This window comes from Cygnus atratus, chromosome Z (genome assembly GCF_013377495.2).
Source record: "Cygnus atratus isolate AKBS03 ecotype Queensland, Australia chromosome Z, CAtr_DNAZoo_HiC_assembly, whole genome shotgun sequence".
NCBI lineage: Eukaryota > Metazoa > Chordata > Aves > Anseriformes > Anatidae > Cygnus > Cygnus atratus.
The window spans coordinates 73987575-74011234 of NC_066396.1; the positions used below are offsets into that span (position 1 = coordinate 73987575).

General features: G+C 38.7%; 1 protein-coding gene across 2 annotated transcripts in view; it reads right to left on the bottom strand.

The window, feature by feature from the left end:
* SUSD1 (sushi domain containing 1) overlaps positions 1 to 23660 on the bottom strand; it is a 47334-nt gene that overhangs the window by 15648 nt on the left and 8026 nt on the right. For both annotated transcript variants that reach the window (XM_035564572.2, XM_050716162.1), the window contains exons 6-11: positions 23430 to 23609; positions 21276 to 21455; positions 12832 to 12926; positions 10563 to 10752; positions 9466 to 9560; positions 8117 to 8303 (exon numbers count right to left, since the gene is read on the bottom strand). In XM_035564572.2, coding sequence (XP_035420465.1) covers positions 8117 to 8303; positions 9466 to 9560; positions 10563 to 10752; positions 12832 to 12926; positions 21276 to 21455; positions 23430 to 23609 — 927 coding nt within the window. The remainder of the gene's footprint in view (positions 1 to 8116; positions 8304 to 9465; positions 9561 to 10562; positions 10753 to 12831; positions 12927 to 21275; positions 21456 to 23429; positions 23610 to 23660) is intronic.

A 23660-nucleotide genomic window follows, 5' to 3' on the forward strand; every position in this document is an offset into this window, starting at 1 on the left:
TGCATGCAATGGTTTTGCATTTTTTTTTTTCAAACAAGCATTGATTGCAAAAGGGGAACAGGCAGCAAAACCACTGCTGGCACAGTTCATGACAATTACATGTTCCAAAATGACAGGAAAAATGCAGTATATGAAAACAAACTGATGTCTACCACTGACAGCCCTAGAAGGGGGGCAAAAGAGAACAAAATCTGCAAATTACTGTGGTTTTAGCACTCAGTGTCTTCCACTATTTTTAGTTGCTGTTAAGAAATACAAATTACTACAAACATCAAGCACAATTAAGACAACTGTCTGCTTTAGCAAGAAGAGCAAACAGCCTGCAACAATGCAAACTAATGATAATAAGGATACATGAAAGGAATGGGTTTCATTTTTGCTTCAGTAAACAGTACGGAAACTCTGAAGGAGTTACTCTGTACACAATATTTGGTCACTAGGAACTTTTAAAAAGGAGCGTCCTTCCAGAAATTTAGCATTTGCCAAAAATATCTGCTCTAAAGACATCATACTGTCCAGAGTCAAAAATCCACATGGAAGAACTACTGACTTAACACCATATAGAAATGGTGGAGGGAAAAGGGGAATACCATCAACAGATAAATACTTGTACCAGGTGGATTGTGAGAAGAAAGCAAGATTCTCCAGTGTGTTCAGGTGCTGTTGACACCTAACCTTTGTAAAGGTTTTTTTGTCGCTTTTTCGTACTGGTGGTTGGTTGGTTGTGTTTTTGTTTTGTATTGTTTGTTTACTTTTTACTTTTCACCAAAAAAACAGACTAATACCTGTAGCAGCACCAGGAAAATGCAGTAAAACATAGCAAGAAATACATCAAGATGCAGTCCTGCTCTTAGCACTTGTCACAGCAATGTTGGGTTTCTAGTGCTTAGACATTTCATCATCACGCTGATTTTCTACATTGAGAATCGATGTGCTGAATGTCCCTTTGAACATGAAGCCAGGCTGCAGGAAACAAGTGCACTTGCTTTCTCAAGTGCCGTTGCAAAAGCACAGGAAAACAACACAGGCCTCAATGCTGGAGAAAAAAACTGTTACACTGTAATCATACTCTTCAGAAAAAGCTAGCATGCTGTGGGCACTTCACTTTCAGTCATCATTAAAGTGTTTCACAATGGAACATGTACATTTAGGTGTAAAAGTGTTCTCCAAAACAAGCCTTAGGAGGAGCAGCTGAGGGAGCTGGGGTTTTTTGGCCTGGAGAAAAGGAGGCTCAGGGAAGACCTCATTGTACTTTACTACTGCCTTAAAGGAGGTTGTAGTGAGGTGGGGGATTGGGCCCTTCTCCCAAGCACCAAGTGATAAGACGAGGGGAAATGGCCTCAGGTTGCACCAGGGGAGGTTCAGGTTGGATATGAGGAGAAATTTCTTCACTGAAAGGGTTGTGCAGCATTGGAACAGGCTGCCCGGGGAAGTGCTTGAGTCACGACCCCTGGAGGACTTCAAGAAACACAGAGATGTGGAACTTAGCAGCAGGGTTTAATGGTGGACTTCAATGCTACGTTAAAGGTTGGGCTAGATGATCTTAGAAGTCTTTTCCAACCTGAATGAGTCCATGTTTCTATGGTTTATTTTTTCTTTAGTTTTGGAAATTGCAAACTGCTGCAAAATGAAGAACATGGGTAATTTTATGGCATTCTCCAGTACTGGTAACAGGAATATTTAATGCTTTTCCTGCCATCTGACCTTTGCACTATTGGAAATACAATGCCAGCAAAAAAAGCTGTAGCACAGATCTGTCCTGTACAGACATGTCAACAATCAATGCAAAAATCCATCCCTACACCATGCTAAATAGGTCTACATATAAAACCTTTGAAGCTGGATAATTTGTTTCTTATTAAAAAACCTTTGTTCGGGGTCAGCATAGTCCTGTTTACTGCTTCCCTTCGTTATTTTGTGCTAGTGATAAAGCTTTAAAAATAATAACGGAACTAAATCACAAAGTCCAAAAACAGATGGTAACTGTTCCCAAGTTCAGGGAAGTCAAATCAAAGATTTCTCTTAAGGCCAAGTTATAATTGAAAACAACCATTGCTGAAATAATGCCATTTGTGTGATCTTATTTATTGCAAAATAAGGGTTGTGTGGTTTTATTTTTTTTAACGGTTATTCCAAGGCTGTATGTCCAAAAAACATTTTTACTGGATTTTAAAACAAGGAAGTCAAAAACACTGCTGTAAAATGTACACAATAATAAGACAGAGGCACTGATTCAATAGAAAAGGAAAGGGATTTTTTTTTTGTTTTTTTTACACTATTTATACTGCTGTCTGAAGAGTAACTAAGTTTATAGTATATATTCCAGTATAATTGCTTTAAGAGATTTCTTGTTTGGAGAAAAACATTATTAACAGGTGGAAGGGAAGAAGGGAGGGGAATGAACCAAGACCATATCCACAGAAAATGATGACTTAAATAATCTTCTTTAAATACTGTATCTTAGAAAGAGAAATACTAGCAGGTTGTGTGGGGAGCGACTTTTCTTGTATGAATTCATGGTTGGATAGTCCTTAAATCTACCTTACTCCTCAATGCAGCTTATTCTTGAATTTTTCCCTTTTTGAATTTCAATCATTTTAGAAAATATGAGTTGAAATAACTAGTTAAGGAAAACAAAGATCAGTGCCAGTATACGGCTATAAATTTGTGAAGAACCACTTGAAGTAATACTAAAGAACTCCCAGTTGACACAGATGGAAGATACTACAAAAGTAAAGAATTTTGGTCAGCGTATAAAGCACAGACTATAAAGCATAGACTACATCATCTGTATCAACTGTTCTGTTGAACACAATAATAGAGTTGATGAGAATGATCATGATTTCACAGGTATTTATGAAAAAAATCTTGTTATGAATGAGGTCAGAAAAATAACTGAGAAGTAGAAGTCTGTCTTGGGACAGGTACTGTTTAATATCTTTATCAATCACATAGTAGGATCGAGTGCACCCTCAGCAAGTTAGCAGATGACACCAAGCTGAGCAGTGCAGTCACACAACAGAAGGAAGGGATGTGATCCAGAGGGACCTGGACAGGCTGGAGAAGTGGGCCCACGTGAACCTAATGAGGTTCAACGAGTCCCAGCACAAGGTGCTGCACCTGGGCCAGGGCAATCCCAGAGAGGAGCACAGACTGGGAGAAGAACTCCTTGAGAGCAGCCCTGCAGAGAAGGACTTGGGGGTTCTGGTGGACGAAAAGCTCGACACGAGCCAGCAGTGGGTGCCTGCAGCCCAGAAGGCCAACTGCGTCCTGGGCTGCATCAACAGAGGGGTGGCCAGCAGAGCAAGGGAGGTGATTGTCCCCCTCTGCTCTGCCCTTGTGAGGCCCCACCTGGAGTGCTGCGTCCAGGGCTGGGGCCCCCAGCACAAGAGGGATGTGGGGCTGTTAGAGCGGGTCCAGAGAAGGTATACAAAGATGATCAGAGGGCTGGAGCACCTCCCCTGTGAAGAAAGGCTGAGAGCGCTGGGGCTGTTCAGCCTACAGAAAAGAAGTCTCTGGGGTGACCTCATTGCAGCCTTTCAATACCTAAAGGGAGCTTATCAAAAGAGATGGAGACCAACTTCTTGCTCGGGCAGATAATGAATGGAAAACGGGGTTTAAACTAAAAGAGAGGAGATTTGGATTAGATGTTAGGAGGAAATCTTCTCACCACTCAAGAGGGTGTTGAGGCCCTGGAAGAGGTTGCCCAGAGAAGCTGTGGATGCCCCATCCCTGGAGGTGTTCAAGACCAGTGTTAGATGAGGCCCTTTGCATCCTGATCTAGTGGGTGGCATCCCTGTCTATGGCAGGGGGTTGGAAGTGGGTGATCTTTAAGGTCCCTTCCAGCCCAAGCCATTCTGTGATATAAGTAGGTTTCATATGACCTTATGCATTTGAATAGTCTTTGCATAAATACAAAGCACACACCATGGAATTTGTATAGAAATGTTTACAGAACCAGTGGCTAATTTCCTCCTTACAAAAGAATGATTTTCATGCTCAGGCTTTATTCACTCCCTTTTCTCTGTTACAAAAGCCAGAAGCTCCTTTGCAATACTAGTGCTCTGAAGCAGCTCACTGTAATGGACTCTCTCGAGGCATATAATTTGCTGTCAGAGTAAGAGCTGTCAAAGCACTACTTCCCCAACAGTCTTTTACTTCCTTACTGAAAAGCAGATTTGATTTTCCCTCTCCATTTCCAGACCTTAAAGAACTCCCTCTTTGAAAGAAAGCATAAATCTTTTCCCACAATACAACAGAGCAGAACAACGTATCCTTTATGTGTGGCCCTGTACACCCACGGGCACACACACAAATCAGACTTCTCTACCTCATCTCTAATAGAATCATTTAAGCTGGAAAAGACTTGTCAAGATCGTCAAGTCCAATGTAGTACCTTTTCCACATATGAAGGCCACAGAGCAGAATTCTAGAAGACTATACTCAGTACGCGATGAACTTCATTCTTCTAATTCAAATCACTTTCTGGACTCCCTGCTTGTGAATTCCAACTTACACGCTCATAGGAAGAGAGAGAGGATACACATACAAGAGTATGTGGCCAGCACATATACCCTGGACTAAAACAAAAGGAATAGTATTTGAGAGACAAAGGAACTACTTCTGCTGTCTGAGATACACACACAAGCTATATGGCAAACCCACCCAAAATCAACAGAAAGTGCATGTACTAATAAGTAAGAAATGGCAGCAAGTGTGAACATTAAGCGTACTACAAACTCAAAATATACTTTTGATTTTGCGCAAAAAATTGAGAGTAGGAAGGGTAATGAGAAATTGTCATCAAATCTATTATGAATAATTTTACAAGAACGAAATGCAAGATTTCCCTATTTAGCAATTCAGACACAAGACAGTTACTTCTAATGTCAAGAAAATTCTGTCTTACAAATACAACGCCTTAGGTCACAGTGACCATGTCTAAAACAAAGAATATTAGCCAGACACCATAAATAAGCAGGCATTAACAAACATCCCAAAGACCAAAATTTTGTCACATGTCCATTATGAGACTCTACCCCAAAGCAAATATCAGTATTATTATAACGTATCTCAACTGAAGAAGTTACTCTTATTTAGAATATTAGAAGTGAAAGCCCTTGCATTAAGTCTTTGTCTATTATCCTGTTTTTCAAACACTTGAAAGCTGTTATAAAACTCAGTTTTCTTAAATTCGTATGTGAAAACAGATAATGAAATTAAGAAGAATGACTTGTTTCAGTATGCCTACAAATAATCTACCAAAAAGAAGAGCAACATAACTGCCTGTAATTATAGTAATCCTGACAGAAATTATGAAAGACAAAGTGCACCCGGAAGACACGCTCCTTTTCCTTGGAAATAGAAAAAAAACCAACTCCCTTCCGGTTTAAAAGACGATCTTGTTACAATCTTTTCACATCTACAATGTAATTGCTGCCTAACTACTTTTTATAATTGACTTAATTTCCTATCTTGAGTAGACAGGTGCTGAGAGCTTGTCTAAAATAAGCTAAGAAGACATAAAAGACTGTGTGAGATGTCTGTCACTGGAAGTATGAAAGGAGCAGAATTTCAATGATCCACAAAGCATTTGGTAGACTATATTTACCATCCACAAGATGATCGGCAGAAACAACTATGTGCTCAGCACAGAACTATTTTTAAAGGATGCTACTTGCCAGGATGAGAAGCAGGCTTCTGAGTCCCAAATTTTGGGGGGTTTTCTTCCTCTTTAGAAATACTATGGATATAATATATCCTGGTTTCAGATATATGAAGTAGAAGTAGGTTTCTCATGCATTTACAAGTCCTCCCTTCTGGAAAAAAAAAACTTGCTAGCATTTACATACTTATTGTATTTTGCAACACTCTCAAGAGTTTATACACATTGTCAGAAAACTAAATCTTCATCCAACTGTGACATTTTTTTTCCACAGTATTTGAAACTCTGCAGGTATGACTCCCCAAACTCTCAAAATATGAGAGATGTGTGGAAGTCTAGGAGATGCAACACCTAACAGACTGTGGATTTGCCCCTAGCTGGGGAAACAAACCAACTGAATGTACATTTGTTAGCAGATGCTACATGAAACTTTAGACAATAAACCAGGCCACTTCCAATATATTAACAGTAAAACATCTGTGCAAGTCTCAGCTTCTTTATGCTTCTGTGCTTAAGGCATATCTTGCATTTACACAGTACTGTTTAGCCAGAAAACCATGAGAGACAGACGACACTTTTCAAACTTAAGCTGGCAGAAAAACTGAGATCATTCCACCCACTACAGAAACACAACCATCTGGCCTAACAACGTACATAATTACAAAATAACTGGACAAATGAAGAAGCAAATTATACACCTACTCTAAAATTGTAAGTAGTTATTATATAAATTAAGTTGCTTGTAAAGATAATGCAATTCCCCTCCCATACAGAAGGCATGGAAGTCAAAGGGATATTGCCAAAAGAATTATTTTAACTGTTTCCTTTTCATTTTGAACCAGCTGAAATAGAAAAATAAAAATAAAAATAAAAATCTTAGTTAGATTCTCATTATTTTGTGAACTTTTTTTTGCATGTTTTGTGAACAGCATGATTGCTGTTGGCTTTGTAATTTTCACTCAATTTCAACCACAAAAAGACCCATTTCAACTTTTTGGCTTTCATTTAAAAAAAAAAGCACAATATAAAGTGTTTGTGTGGCACACTTCAGGAAGAGATGGCAGAGCAATGCCTACTTTTTATTGCTCACTGAGAGAAGTAACTATCAGATAAAACATGGCTTGTGGCAGGATCTCCCTTCGAAATGGCAATGACCTAACTTTTATGTGAAGATCTTTTCTGGGGCTACACAAGTGCATTTGTTAAGCACTAACTCAGTGGAGAGGCAAAACGTGCCAGCTGCCAAGTCACAAACACCGCTTCACACAGCACCTGCTGCAAAGTGTTCTCTAGAGCTCTTTTCAGTAAGTGACCTGATGCAATCCCGTAGAGTTTAGGAAATACGACAGGATGACAGAGAAAAGAGGAATGCCTTTACTCTGAGTATGTGTTCGTAATTACCTCAGTCAACCAAACTCTTGAGACAGCTTATTAGTTTTCACGAAGCTACATGTACTCATGGATGCTACCTTTGAGTCACAGCTAGGCAACTTATGAAAATCAATTACCAAATCATTACTGCAACGTCATTTAAAAGAAAATCCACGTCATTGTATACCCTACACAGTACCTTTAGGAAACATGATGTTCTGCCTTTCAATCAAGTCCAAAAACTTTAGATTTACTTTTGAAAATATTGTAATACTATGAATTTCAAAAACTGCATATCACCAGTTCTTCATCTGCAGTTGGAAGAGAATTGGTTCCACCTAATGGCTGAAAGAGTTACATACACCCAGAGAGCTTTAAGGTTTCTTACCTATCTATTCCAACCAAACAGGAAGGAAAGGTACTAGCACCAAGCACTGCATTTCATAGTAAAATAATAATAATATAATACAGAAAGTCTGACAGTATAGGGGTGGTGCAAAACTATTCTGAACAATGAGTTAAGGATAATTTTTTTTAATCTTGACATTTTAGTACCATACACATATCTTGCAAAATCCTGAAGCTGACTATCTCCCTACAGTGTGCTTTTTGATCAAATGCCTTTTATGTTTTGTACTCTACTAATTATAGATGAAGACATCTATCTACAGGACTCTTTGTACTTTGGACCCTTGTAGACTTTAGTGATATCTATTCTGCTTTTATAACCATGGTGGAAACAGCTGGCACTGAAAGAGTAACTCACTTAACATCTAACAGGGCTGGGAATTGAACCCCGCTCCCCTAGATACTTAATGTCTAACCCACCAAACTACCTTTTCCCTGCTGTGTGAAAACAACACTTCAGAAACACTGCACCCCATTTCTCTCCTCCTTCAACCACTGGACTGTCAACATGTTAAATCCATTAAAGTGAATAATAATGAAGAATAATGAGCACAGAAACAGCCCTTTTGACAGCCCACCACACAATGCTGAGATCAACCATGCTGTTTCACCTGAGTCTTTTGCACCCAACAGGTCCTTTAGTAAATACAACATATAAATGGCAGGACCTACCTGTGATTTGCGTTGTCATTGAAACCATCAGTGAAAAATTCAAAGCTACCATGGAAATATTAACAGAGTAATTGGTGCCTGGCTGCAAATCAAAACAAACTTCTGGAGCCTGCTTGTGTGTGGTAAGGTTGAAGGTCATTTCATGCAAGAATTCCTTCTGATACCAACGCTGGCCTTGCACATGAAACTGAAACCAAACAATCATGGCATGGAAATTGTAATGTGTTAATATATCACTTGCATTCATTCATATCGTACTCTTAATCGGAAGAAACCGCAGAAAAACACATCATTGCATACAGACTGCCAAAACTACTGGCACTGACAGTTATTCTAATTCAAATGCTTCCAAAATTTGACAAGTGCAGTCCCTCTTGTTGATCAGCTCTGACAGTGTGCTAGTTCTTTCACTTGTCCTCCTGATAGTCTGTCTATCTTCTTTTCTTTGAAAACCATAATTTTCCCCAAGTCTTGCTTGCTTCCTAACATGCAGACTTCCAGTAATGGTGCACTTTCATTGTAGCATATCCTCATGGTGCAAAGCGATGAGCTACGAAAGTAAGCTCACATGCATACATCTCTGGTTTGACTATGAAGAGTAAGTGAAAATCAAGCCATTTTGATCTACGTCAAAATGCCAAGTAACCTCAGGTTTCTGCTGACAAAGATATGGTTCCAGGGAAACTTACAGACACAGTATTTTTGTTTCAGTTGGATTTTTGGTGCGTTTGTTTTGTTGTTGACATCCAAAATGAATCTGAAGTTATTAACTTAAGGCCTTTCGTGATCATTCTTCTATTAATAAAACCTAAACTGCTTTCTGTGTTTCAGCCATGATTATTTTCCTTTAAATGGATCCCATGCCTTTAGATAATCTCTGAGCACTCTGAGATTTGAGATAACAGCAGGTGGTCAGAGTCCAGGCAGAGGTAGTTAACACAGAAAGGACTTGCTGGGCTAAGGGAAGATTGGAGGCATATCACACGGCAGAGTGTACTGACTCTGTGGAATTGGAACAGACTTGTCTGGGGCCTGAATGTGATGAAGCTGAAGGTACAGATAGGGGAGGCAAAAAGTACTGATAGGGAAGGTACAGACAGGTAACAGTACAATAGGGGAAAGAATAAGTAAGAAACAGGAGACTACAAAAGAACATGGTAGAACATTTCTTTTTTTTGAAGGCTGCTACGAAGCTTATTCCCTGGCTTTTTATGAGAGTATTAGAGTGAGGAACAGTGATGGCAACAAGTGCCTCAGAAATTACAGATTATTCACATACATCATTTATATAAAATTGTTTTCTAGAGAGGTAAAATAATTTTTCATTCAAAATATGGATTATCACTTACAGAGTATCTGTCTTCCGTATCAGCTCCCCTTATATTTCTCCGCCATTTCAAGCAGGTGTCATTAAAAATTAACACATTATTGAAAGCTTCCTTTACTGTAGAAACAATAAAAAGGGACCAATTATTACAAAGACTTCACCCTCTACAACAAATTGAATTTGAGTAGATGCGAATAAAGGAAGATTTTTATTTTAATTCTATCCTGAGGAGGAGGCAGAACCTCATTTCTTTTCAGATGAATACAGTAAATAAAGCAAGTATTTTTTCCCAAGAAAATGGCTTTTGGGAAAAAAAACAAGCATGCTATTTGGAAAATCGAGACAGGATTTATTCGTCTCAGACTGAGGAAGGGTGTAACGACAAACATCCAGTGGTTCGGACCCTCCGATGAAAATAAAGTTACCACAGAACCATTTGTCACAGATGATGCCCTTTAGGAAAAAGCTCTTGAGGAAAAAAATAAAAATAAAAAAAATAATTGTGGATTCCAAAGACGATTATTTCTCACGGACTGTCTCATTAGAATTAGTGTGTCAGAAGGCAAGCCTCAAATTTCCATGACCAAAATATTACAGAACCCTGCAGTTAGAACATGCCTTCTCTACAGTTACTGAAAAACTGCCAGAACAGTGCTCATCAGTGCTAAACATAGGAGCATTATCTATAATGCTCACGTCACTTAGATCAGTATCACACAGCTCAGGAACAGCAAACTCTCCCACAGAATTGGTTATCAAGGCAAGGAATGGAAAACAGTGAGCACTGTGCCACGGACTGAAGTTCTGGCACGTAGCCAGCAACAGCACCGTATCCTGCTTTAGTCAAAAGACAAATCCTGAAGAAGCAAGACTGCCAAGCCTTTTTGAAGGGCACTTACGGTCACAGCTTTGTTTGATCACAGATTAAATGACTACAGTGAGGAGAAAGAAAAGCATCTCTCTTGAGAAAAAGAGGATGGTGGTAGCAGCTACATTTGTGCAGTGAGCATAAAGAAAGATACAGTCTAGGAAAGAGCCTGTTATCTTGTCTGCAGGGCTCCAAACAACTCTGCACCACAGTAAGTTCTGCAAGCACAGCAAACACAAGACAAAACCTACCCTTTGTTTGAACTGCTACTGTAACTGACACGCTGATGTTTGTGGAAGAGATGGTAGTAATATTCACCACGTAGTTACTGCCAGAGTTGAGATCTAAACACACATTTGGATTATCTTCACTCGTAGTGATGTTAAGTATCACATCCTCTGAGAATGTCTTCTCATCCCATCTTTGGCCAAGTATATGAAACTATTAAAGGATTAACAAGAACAATATTGCGATTGTATGTAGCTCCCCAAAATTCAGAATACTGGTTCAATTAAGCCTTGAGAATCTGGGTAACGCCTGTTTTAGAATATCAGTTCAGCTGAAAAAATAGGATTGTTACCAACTGTTCCGGTGCAAAAAGATGACTTTGTAGATTAGATCTTTAATTTCTTCTGGTTGTTAAAACAATGAGTTTGTTTTGTTTACTTCTACAACAAATAGAATGGATTTAAAGCATGGACCCTAAAGACATCTCCAACATGAAAAGCAAGCTGTAAGGGAATATTCTTTTGTACAGCATACAACTGGAAACTACATTTGCTCACTACTTCCTCTTCTTTTTTCCAGTTTTTCACCCTTGCTATACAGAGCAGCATTAAGACTGAGTGCCAAGCAACAATAAAAGCCAAGCTTTGCTCTGGTCTTCTCCGTACTGTGAAATAAAAACCTGGTTATTTGTATGAGGTGAAGGGACAGACAAAGCTTATCTAGATGAGCTCAGGGCAGTCCAGTCCAGACTGTGTTCTGAGTTTCATGGCATGTATCTACGTATGCATCATCCTCAGTTTTGACTATTCTGAAGTGTCTTGCTAAGAACTGATTTCAGGCAGAAGCGGGTACACAGACCACATTACAACAGAGACCCACAGTTTGCCAGTTACCACTGGGTACAATGCAAAGCATTGGTTTTGAACCATTAAGATAACTTGGAACTTGTTTTTTCCATCTCACTGGTGCTCAATAAAAGCACTCAAACTAGAACCACATTTTTTTATCACACAGTAGGAGAAAGATGGATTGTTATCCAAAATCATCACCTGACTTCAAAATGCATTTTCCGTATTAACCTCCCCACCCTGGAGATCCTAAGTAATCCCATTTTTATTTTTTCCATATTTGGCCCTCAGCACAAGAAGGACCTGGACCTATTAGAATGAGTCCAGAGGAGGGCCATGAGGGCTGGAGCACCTCTCCTGTGAAGACAGGCTGAGGGAGTTGGGGTTGTTCAGCCTGGGGAAGAAAAGGCTCTGGAGACCTTCCAGTGCCTAAAGGGGGCCTACAGGAAAGATAGGGAAGGCCTCTTTGTCAGGGAATATAGTGATAGGACAAGGAGTCGTGGCTTTAAACCACAAGACAGTAGATTTAGATTAGATGTAAGCAGGAAACTCTTCACTCAGAGGGTGGTGAGGCACAGGCTGCCCAGAGAAGCTGTGTCTGCCCCATCCCTGGAGGTGCTCAAGGCCAGGCTGGATGGGGCTTTGGGCAACCTGGTCTGGTGGTAGGTGTCCCTGTCCATGGCAGGGGGTTGGAATTAGGTGGGCTTTAAGGTCCCTTCCAACCCAAACCAGTCTATGATTTTATATTTGGACATGCTCAGAAAAAATAATCTGCCTCTGGGCTGTTGTTATTCCCAAAACGTGGGAAATCTTCTAGCATTGTTTTCGGTTTCAATAATTGAACAATTTTTTCTAAGAATGTATATCTTAACTTTTATTCTTACTTTTACAGATGACAAAAATAGTAATTATAAAGGTTGCTTTCAACTTCTAAGAAAAACAGTTCTAAAAATGTTAAAATATAAGGTGGTTGAATTTCTTGAGCAAGGCACAGTGTATATATATGTACGTTGCATCTCTAAAACAAGTTACATCCGGTATCTACAAGCGATAGGCTGTTTACTTGAAATGTTTGCCTCACAGATAGGGACAGAGACCACGTTGTGCAATGTTTTCTATGTCAATGTGACCTCCAGCTCTACAACGGAATTTCACTAAAACACAAACTTGTGCTGAAATGCTTCTTACAGTTTCAAGGAAATATTTAGATACTTTAGTTGTTGGAATCAGTTCCCAACAGCTTTTGAGTCTTTCAGGTAACACTGGGACAAGTATACGTTTATTTCCTAACCCAGTCACCTTTAGGGTTCTGGGAGGTGCACTGGAAGAGTGAGCCAAGAACTTACAATACAAACCAAACTCATAGAACTGACTTCCACTAATGACTCACCAAAATTAACCAGGACAAAACTACTCCCAGTCTCAAATACTGTCCCCCACTTACTGTGTAAGTTTTCTGCATTCCTCGTCTTCCAGTTTTTCTTTGCCATTTCATGCAAGTTTCATTGAATATGGACAAATTACTGAACAATTCCTCCTCTGTGACCAAAACACAAACACAGAACAAAAACAGTGATTATTTCTCAAGCAAATTTTAATATATTTGGAGCAACAGTTTATTTATTCCTTTTCCCTGTTTCTTTCACAAAGGATAAATAAAACCAAGTAGGCGGGAGTTCTGTAGCAAGTCTTCCCTTAACTACTGTGGCTCCTAAAATTAAAATACAATGCTAAGTGAAGGAATATATTCTGAGCTAATGACTGCAAGGTGCTTAGACAAGAGCCAACATTACATGAGGTAACATGAAAAAGAAAACCAAAAGACTTTGCTGGGTTTGCATTTTAACGTAGAACAATTTTAATCCTAGCAGCTTTATAGATCTTGAAGAGGATGTTAAAACTGAATTACAGTATCCTGAAAGCAAAGGAATAAGCTCATTCACTCCAGCAGACCTCTGATATGTTTCTGCATATCAAAGTACGTGTATACAACATCACTGCTTCTTACAACAGGATCTTCATTACATACTGAACTAAAGACCTTGTTCTTTCATTCTGGGCAACCAATCCAGAAGAAAGAGATTTTTCTCAGCTTTATATGTTCCTCCCAGTCATAGTAAACTAGACTTGTACCATGTATATGTATTCCTGTATGCCTGGCCAAAGTCTTTCATTAAAGTGTGCTCATGACTGTATTGCAACCCTAAAAACAATGAGCAACGCCCCAGTTCCACTACTGCTGCCACTTGTTCTATACTCTCCTTGAATTTCGGTGCCAGCATCTTGACCCTGTGAGATGCAACAGTCTGCCTTTTTAAGAATAAGCCACTCACAACCAAACTTGAAGACTTTGTAGACCATTTAATTTCATGGATTAGAAGTCATGTTAAACTGCAGACGAAAACTCAAACTGCTTTGAAAAATCTGTCCATAAGAAAAAGAGACTACCAATAAGCCATCTAAGAACAAAACAAAACAGATCACTCCTCTGAATACAACAACCTGCATAAAAGCATTTTAGGAAACCTGTGCTAGACTGGAAAAGAGTTTTTTTTTAGCTGAACGAACATTTTAGTTCGTTGTTTGGGCTTCTGTTTTAAAAAGCTGTCTACATTTTTTCTTGTCTTATAATAAATAAAATTAAATGACACAGCCACATTAAAATTTTTCACACCAGATATTAAAGGAATGAAACCCACAGAACTAAGCATGCAGTGACTACAGTTGTAATAACCAGCAACAGAATCCTCAACATACCTGTGTTAACCTACAAACTATTTTGAGATTTGGTTTGTGTCTTAGAGAAAAAACACAGCCAGAAAGATCTACTCATCCATTCTTTTTTTAGGCAGCTCTCTCACTGCTGTCATCAGACACGGAGCAGTTGCCTTCACATGACAAGATAATCAAATATCCTCTCAGAGCTAAGAACGGAGCTCCTTCTGGTCACAATTTAGATTGACAGCAAAGGTATTTGCTCCTCTCCTTGCCTTTGCTGTCCTTCAGATATGCCATTACTTTGTCCTGCTGCTGTATTTTCTTATCACATTCACCACATGACCAAGGTCATACAAATCCAAGCTCATACAGATATTAAGCTAAAAAGCCCTTACTAGCCACTGAAAATATGAAGGGAATTTATATAACAGCCTTGGTTGATACTTTGGAAACATTCACACAGAAGTTGATGTAACGCCCTGGAGTAAAGGCAGGCACAGCTCAGGGACCCCGTCCTCTATAAGTACACTTCATTACCATTTCATAATTGTGTTTTCATAAACGTCCCTCTTCTGCAGAGCAGAAGAAAAAGGATCTGCATGCCCTCTCAAACAACTTTCCGTGCAGTTGGCTGTGTGATTCATTGCATTTAAATGCTTACTCCTATTATTTGTTTCACAGCAATGACTAGAAACTCCACAGTATTAAGACAGCTGTACCAACACAGAACAAAAGAATACGTTCAGTTATTGTATTCTTTAAATCAGACACATTTTCATTAAAAGACTGGATGGCAACAATGCCTCATTAGAGAGCAGCCAGAGGGAAAATATTTACATATACATTAAATTTGAATTAAAATGCCAAACAAGTAAAAACAAATTAATCTCTGAGATCACTCAGCGAGAAAATCAAGCACTTGATTCACGAGTTTATAAAAAATTCTGTAAAAAAAAAATAAACAGCCAAACAATGAAAAAGTGACTATGCTAGGTATTCAGGCATAAACACACCTTATACAATGGCCTTCTTGGAAGGGAGTACACAGAGTCATTAGCGTTTTGTTCTGTAATGACATCTATCGGTTCTGCCATGCTTTCTGCACTTTCCAAAGGAGAAAGTCACCATACATTTACCATACATGCCCAGCATAGATGGCAGACTTATCCCCAAAAGTTCACGCTCTGAATGGGTAGGAGTGAGATTACGAAACGCTGTAACATGCACAGAAAGCCCAGCACAAAAAAGTCCTGGGCCTCCTGAAGAGGCTGATCTTCCTCCGTTACTCTGATTACAAGCTCTGAGGTTGGATTATCAGATACACAACTATGGTTTGATTAAACTTTAATCCTGGTAAAATAAACACAGTATTTAGTAACAGCACAAAGGTATTTATAAAAATTATTCCCTCACCTAGAGAGAAACAGGTTTTCAGGCTGTCTTGTTCTCCTATGACATCTAAGAGTGCCAGAGCCTCCCAGAGTTTGGAACTCCCCCCGTGTGAAAAGCACTATACATGCCTAGACTCTGTGAGATGTCTTAGCAGACAATGGCATCCTCGTCTTCAGCATATCCCACTTTAACCCACCTCTTTCACTCAGACTCACAAATGAGATGGGAGAATGAAGAGTCTCAATTTTGCCGTGCTTCAACACTAAGAAATTTCAACTTGCGATTAACCAAGAAGGCCGCTGGATGCCACTGTTGCTCAACTGACCTTCAGGTTACCTTCACAACCTCCATCCCATCCCGAGGGAAAGAGTCCTAAAAGCAGCATGCAAATGGCTGGGGATCAGAGCAGCAGGGTGGGAAAAGATCCTGGATGAGACACTGAAAGACAAATTTGGGAGAGGGCTGAGACACAAATAACACCTGGCTGTTAGCTTCCAGGCAAGGCAGGTGCTGGTAAACAGAACACAAATGGGAAAACATAAAAAGCAAGCAACAAAGTGATTTGTCAGCACAGTGAGCACTTGAGGGGGAGAAATCATGCTAGGAAGAAAACAGAAACTAACTCTAAGAAGAAAAGAAGATTAATGTCTTCTTTGCTCCATTCTTAAAAGTCCTGCTAGGAAAAAGGGCTTCTTTCTGTGCTTGAGTGCATGGAAAAATGTTCATATTAGTTACAGACAGTGCATAAACACCTGCACTGTTGTGCTGTCCTGCTCTGTGCTGTATGGATCAACCTTAATCCTCAGCTTTTACAAGTTCAGGTGCCAGTACTCAGTACTATTATTTGCTGAATCAGAATAAAAAATAACACTCAGACGACTGTATGTCCAAACAAACAGTCATTAAAAGCACAACTTCTTTCACATACACCATTCATTCATCCTCAGCTGGAAGAGCACTTGACTGCCGTTGACCTGAGTTTGAGAAACGTTTTGCCAGTAAAGTATTCCTGAACTTGCATGAAAAAATGCTATTTAACAGAAAGCAGACAGAACCAGCTCTCATCTGTCATCTCATCTTTAGCAAGTAGCTAAAAGAACATCCACACAGGCGAATTCATGTACAGAGCTTTTCCCACCCATCCTTGCACATACACATAATTTAGAGGAAAGAAAAAAAATGTTGCCTTTTTTTTGTATGTTTTGTGTTTTCTATCCTGTAAAAGCTGTGAATAATGCTGCAAATGCCATCTGCTACCAACATGCAGTACACATATGTTCAGGCACAGAAATGAAATGTCTGCAAGTGTATTTCAAAGGGAACTTCTACTCAGACTGTTTCAAGGCACCTGTTCCATGGCATACAGGCAAACTCATCTTGCACAGTACTGTTTGCAGGCATTTTTACAATTTATTTTACGAAGAGTTATCTTCAGTGTTTGTACGTTTTAGGATAGCATATTTTTTAAAGATGTTTTGTCATTTTTGGTAACACACTTGCTTCCAGTTTATTTAGCATTGAAAACTTCAGCAGGTTTCCACCTTCTGCCCCTAAATTTACATAGGGGAAACTCTCAAAAAACCCAGCAAAGCTACAGGCATGGACAGTCATTTAGGAAGAAGCAGACAGATAGCTAATGATTTACTACTTCCTTCACCTAAAAATGTTACCAGGAGACAATAAGGAGTACAGCAATTGAACCAGATTGACAAAAATGTAAAGATATAACTGTAAGCATACATAAAGGAAAACTGTACCAGTCAACCATGACAGATTAGATGGGATTACCTGGACTGGAACTAGAAATGCACATGATTTACTCCCCAAGTGAAAGAGGTTCTGGGGACTGCTATTTGCCATCACAAACTGAGTAATAGTTAATTTGGTTTCAAACAAACAAAAAGACTAAATAGCCCTACTGAGCAAAAAGCTACATTTTTTTTTTTTTTTTTAACATCACTGGGTTCCATCGCTTTGTTCTAAGGGGCAGCACCTACTGAGACACAGATTCCACATGTGCTTTTTCCAGGCAATTAAAAAAAATATCAGATTACCATATATCTGGATTTAACATATCAAATTAGCCCTTTACAGCAAATCAGGCCAATCAGATCCTTTTCACTGATGGCTACAATTATCCCAATTGTTTGATGGGGTCCTTATTCCTACTGGGTTTTGAATCAATGCCCACAGATGTGAGTGACACCTTTTCTATTAAGCTTGCAACTGTTGACATGAATTATTTACACGTGGCTGGGAATAGAAATCAGTAGGAGAGCGATCATTAACCCATTCACTGATGCATGGAAATTACTGACACTGCCACCACAGAAACATCCCAGCTATTTTTCTGTATCATCCCTATATTGTACAATTGAAAATGTAAAACCTGACATCCAGCTAGACAGGAAAATAGCCATTGAGATTAAGGACAAAGCACAGGAGAAAAAGGGAAATTGAAAGCAAATAAAAAACAACTCTGATTAAAAAAGACAGTAAGTAGGCCCTCTCAGTTACATGAAAATTCTCTTTGTTTTGGGTCTGCAGTTAAATTACAGCTGAAAAGATGGTCCTACCCTGTTTATTCCAGATTCAGATTATGATTTTTTCAAGACTTTTTTTTACAACATAAAAATATTCATTTCCTCTTTTGCAACGTTTTAAAGTGCACAGTATGGACAATCTCTTGTGCCTTCTCTGAACTGATTCATCAAACTGCTCCTCCTTCTAAGCCTTCAGAACTCAGAAGAAGCATTTATAAGAAATCTGCACGTATGTAGCAAGTATCCACCATCCCTTAGGATCTTCAGTGTTGGCATACAACACACATTTACTAGGATGTGGCTCAAAAACAACACTTACTCCCTAGATGCTTTTAAGATATTTATTATTATTGTAATATTCAAGTTCCACATTATTATCTAAACACAGTCACCAGAGGTGAAGACAGGCAGCTAAACTCTGTTTGTAAATGGGGAGCCACAATACAGAGAAATGAAACAGAAAATTAACCTTCGGTGAAAGAGACAGTTGATATCGCATTGAGTAAGAAGCACTGTGAAAAAGAGCATGCACGTACAGTTATGACACTGAAGAAGTTCCATTATCAGGATCAGATGCAGTGGGTACGGGCACAGAGAACAGGGGAAACTCCTATCTGAGTTCCAGGATCACAACACGTTGGGACTGAATCATCTCATCCTCTGTGCATCAGAATCCTACAAACTGCTGACAGCCTTTACTGCTTAACACTACTTTGGAGGGCAACTCACAACTGATCAGTGAGAAACCTGTGCTGTCAGACTTAGCATCACAGTGACACAGAGGTCACATTTCCCTCATGACTACCAGAAGCTGTTTCTTACTGCCAGAGTTTTGAATGCTTCACCAGTAACGTGCATCACCTTCCCGCACCGGTCAATTCACTCATTTTACATACCCATGTACTTTTCCCACACATGTACTGCAGTTGCTTCTATTGCAAGGACTGTATTTCACTTAACGTATCCAAGAAGTTTTAGTAAATGCATTTCTAAAAATACAATGAATAGGGTTACTGGAAACATATTTAAATATTGAGAAGCTATTCTTTAAAGCAAACTTGTATTTTCTTTTCTTTGGATAAAAATAATGAAATTGGGTAAACCGTATTCCTTTCTTAGGCACTATATTGTCACTACCCACATCAATAGATGCTAAACACAGCACTGAATACTAACTACCTCCACAGAAAACAGGCAGAGAGGAGTTTTCTGGGATCAGAATAATGAGGAGCAACTAACCCAATATATGTGGTCAAACATTTGCATAAAACTCACTAAAAGACAGAAACAACTCATTCTACACTTTTCAGATAACCCTCTGTTTCCTCTCACTGCCCGTCACAAACAGATACCCTTACAGACTTGTTAATAACATATACTGCATTTGCAAGTGAAGATTTAGAAGCAAGCATCTCAGATATATAACCAAGGCACAAATTTTTTCGGGCCTTCTCACAGCTATGATGAATATACCCAACAATAAAAAACAGAGTGGGAAGGTTTCATTTTATACATTTCCCTTTTATAAAATATGCAACTGTAAATAAATGTTACCTTGTGTAACATTTCCTGCACATACCCAGAACAACCTCTGCAGGTAATACAAATATTACTACCAAAAAAGCTCAGCTTTGACAATTTCTTCTCTGAAATTCGCAAGGTGAAAATGAAGCTTCTTGTTTTAGACTATCTTTTATTCCACTGCTGCATGCTCTTGTGCATTATAGCCAAAGCCTTTCTGTTACGCAGACAGAATCATTATTCTCACAAGAGTATCTTATTTTCACTCTAAAAAAAATTTCCCAGATTTACCAAGGAATTTTCTGCTACAAAAAATACAAAAAAAAAAAAGTGAAACCATGCATTCCTGCTCTACAGAGGAAAACAGCAATTTTATTTCATTTGAAAGACACTTGTTACTGTTAATAAGTGTTAAAAACATAGTAGTTTAAGAAGTTAGAGACTTCTGTACTAATTTTTGTACTAATTTCTTATTTATGATTTCTTCAAATATGTCTGGACTAGTTAAGCCATTTCTTTAAGGTGTTTTCATTCTACTTGTCCATAGCTATGACCTTCTTTTGCTGTCTGATCCAACAGCTAGAGCTGGAATTCACCCTTCTGCCTCTCACAAAGACCGTGCTGAAATCCACAGTAAACCTGTGAGTGCAGCCTGCAGGTTCTGACCCTTCAAAGCTTTACAGTGCTCGATGCATTCGGAAAGGAGAGCAACGCAAATGAAGTATGAATCATGACTTCTAACACCAGCAACTCCATTTTTATTAGGGCACTATAAAAAGTGAGAGACCTGTTTGTCTGTGCGCACATTTTAAGTGATGTGTCATGGTTTACATTCGCAGTGAGTATCCAAGACATCAAGTGAGGCGAGAGAGGCCAGGCTCTGTGTAAAGGTTTGGTCTGTGAAGTGGTAGCAGACAAAGCGGTCAAAGGGACACTTCCAGTCCCTCTGGAAAACATACAGATGCTACAAAACTACAGGAGCATTACCATCTGCAGAAGACAGCAATGCTACTTAAAATCAAGAGATGGACAGTCATCAAGATACCTCTTTCACGCAGAACAATATTGAGGAGCACAGCTACCACAGTCCAAGACATCTGCTAATTCCTAGCTATTATTAAAATGTCATTACATCCTGTTTTCAAGCCCACAGTATGACAACACCTTCCTCACAGATCTCCCTTCTCAGGATTTGTTCTTTTGTAAGACAATCCTCCTGGACTGAAATTCAGAGAAGCCTGAGATCTAGGCTGGAAAGGTCCCCAAACAAACTCCAAACAAATTTTACTCTGAGTATCAGGAGAGAAGAAAAGAAAGGAATTTTCAAGTCCATTGCCTCTACTATAAGATTGACCACAACGAGAGTATCAGAAGAGAGTGTTATTAAATGCCGCCTTCTTGACTAATGATGTTCCCCTGTCTTTTAGAGGATAATGTTCTCAGTGCTGGAATCAAACTCCACTTGCATTAGTCCCTTTCTGTTTGAAATAAAAAGCAAGGCAGATACAGCATGATCTAGCCATGACATCCCCTAGAAATCACTGCATGGTTACCATTCTCTTCCTTGCCTTTTCTGTCTGAAAGTACTATCATATTCTCTACATTGCAGATTAAAAAGGCATTTCTTGCTTTCCATCTACCCTACCTTCAGAACAGGAATTAGAAACTATTTAAATAGTCCACCCCCAGAAAAATTTCCTACAATAATATTTACCTTTGCATACATAAGTAATATTCTCCCACTCTTGATCCATTGTGCATTCTGAAAAATTCCTGTCTCCATCGAAATAATATCCTTCTTTACACTGATAGTACACTCTGCTCCACAGAGTGGTAGAGTTATCCCAGATGATTTCTGTGTGTGGAATCAGCAAAGGTCTGCCGCAGTCTATTTCTGGAACAGAAAAAACATTATAACAAAACGTGAAAATGGAAACAAGGACAGCCTGTCAAAGAATTGAAGGAGATGTGAATAGTCCCAGCAAACACCACTTCACATTTTTTTACTTCCTAATGACTTCTGGAAGTCAGGTCAGTGTTTCAGAACCTGGAACTTCATGACTTGAGAATTTATAAAAAGGTGGAGCATTTATCCTTCAAGATTAATAGTAAAATAAAACAGCATACTGTTTTGAAATGGAGAACAAGGATCTCTAAGCAAATTTTTAGAAATGGAGCTATCTTCCCACAACAACACTCCACCACGTTATTTATTTCTTTATTTTTCCAATCATTAGTAACAATAGAGCTGAAAAATGGTAAGTGGTCCAAGGAGCGACATGGAAGAACAGCATCAAGAGGCTTATGTCCCCTTGCCAGTGGATTTAACTCAAGCTTTGAAAAAAGAAGAGGCTGCTACAGACAAGCAGAAACAGGACTTCTGGGGGAAGATCTGATGGATTGTTCAGACCTCTGGAGAGGTAACTGAAAAGATATGGTAATCTGCTTCAAAATTAGTTCATTTACTTGACTGTCTTCAGGGAACTACAAGAATAAAAAAAAATATCAAATCAATGGAAGAATATTATTTGGGGTTAAAATTCACTCTCTAATTAATAAGGAACCTTAAACCCTAGTTCTGCATTGCTTCATTTATGAAAAGTAAACAACATAAGAATTAAAATCTTATCTTCACTAAAGCTTAAACACCGAAAACAAAACTTTTAAACCTCTTCAATAAATGATCTTAAGTGATTCTGAAATTCTACTTGAGAAAAAAGGAAAATAAAGTAAAAAATGAAGACTGTAGAGTAAAAGTTAATTGTATATATTGCAATGCGGAATACATCTATCATAATGACTATGTACCTTTCCATATGCCAATGTGTATGAATGTGTGTATCAATTACAAAACATCAGAAAAAGCTTTAGAATAACTAATTTACATGTATAGAATGTTTAACATATATAAGAACAGTATGTGATGAGATACAAAAATTACTGCTCTTTAACTACAGCTCTCTGCCTACAGCTATCCAGTAATCATACCGAAAAGCAGAAATGTGGAAGTACATATATGTGTAACACACACAACCTTTTATTTAAAGCGGTAACCCTAAACAAGAATATTAAGAAGATTTTAATAGTAGAGTGGCTGAAACACCATTAAAAAAAAAAAAAAAAGACTACATTTGATTGCAATGAACAGAAGACTTGGCCTCACGGGACTGAGCTGATGAGACATTAATTGTCCTGCAAATGGAATGCTGAAGTTGTGTCAGTGTAAAAACTGACTAAAGACTGTACTTAACCTCAGGTCACATAGTCATTAATATTAGCTCAATAGTAACCATACACTAGAAATTTTGCTGGGTAAAGCACTTTTTCTTTTAATGTTACTTTCTGTTTCTTTCCTAACAAGGAACTTGTTAGGCTACATTCTTCCAAATTACAAAAACAGAAGGGATTTATGAGTTATGTCAAGTAACAACAGCATGGTTCAGCAATCTTAGTTAGCAACTGGAAGATGTACTGGAATTTTAAGGAAAGGCTAACTACTAATAATGATTCAATTTCTGAGTAGTGGCTTTAACCACAGAACAGATACTAAGCTAGGAAATAGCAGCAGTTTTGGCTGAATTTTCATCTCGTGGAAATCCCAATGTCTAACATGCAAAAAATACTGAAAATGTACCTCTTGTCCTTAGAATGTTAATTTTTTAAGAATTACTGCAACTTCATTAACAACACAGATTAAAAACTGCTTAAAATATGGCTGTTGTTTTGTGATTGTACTTCATATGCCAGAAGACCATACAAACCAAATTCCTAGAGAAGGTGTCTCAAACTGATGACTGTGTGACTGCTATTTATAACGATAGCTGAAATAGTATCTATTCAAATTAATCCAAAGGCAGATTTGATTTACCTTTGCATACCAAATCAGCACCATCCCACTGTCCTTTGGCATTGCAGACTGCAGTCTGATTGCCACTTGCGATAAAATAACCATGAACACAACTGTAAGTAACTTTACTTCCATACGTGGTCTTGCTTGCAGATGTTGGACGTGCGTTTAGGATAGAAGGTGGAACCCCACAATCCACACCTATGGAGAGGACAAAAGAGGAAAAATAACTGTTCTGTCCAGAAGTAATGA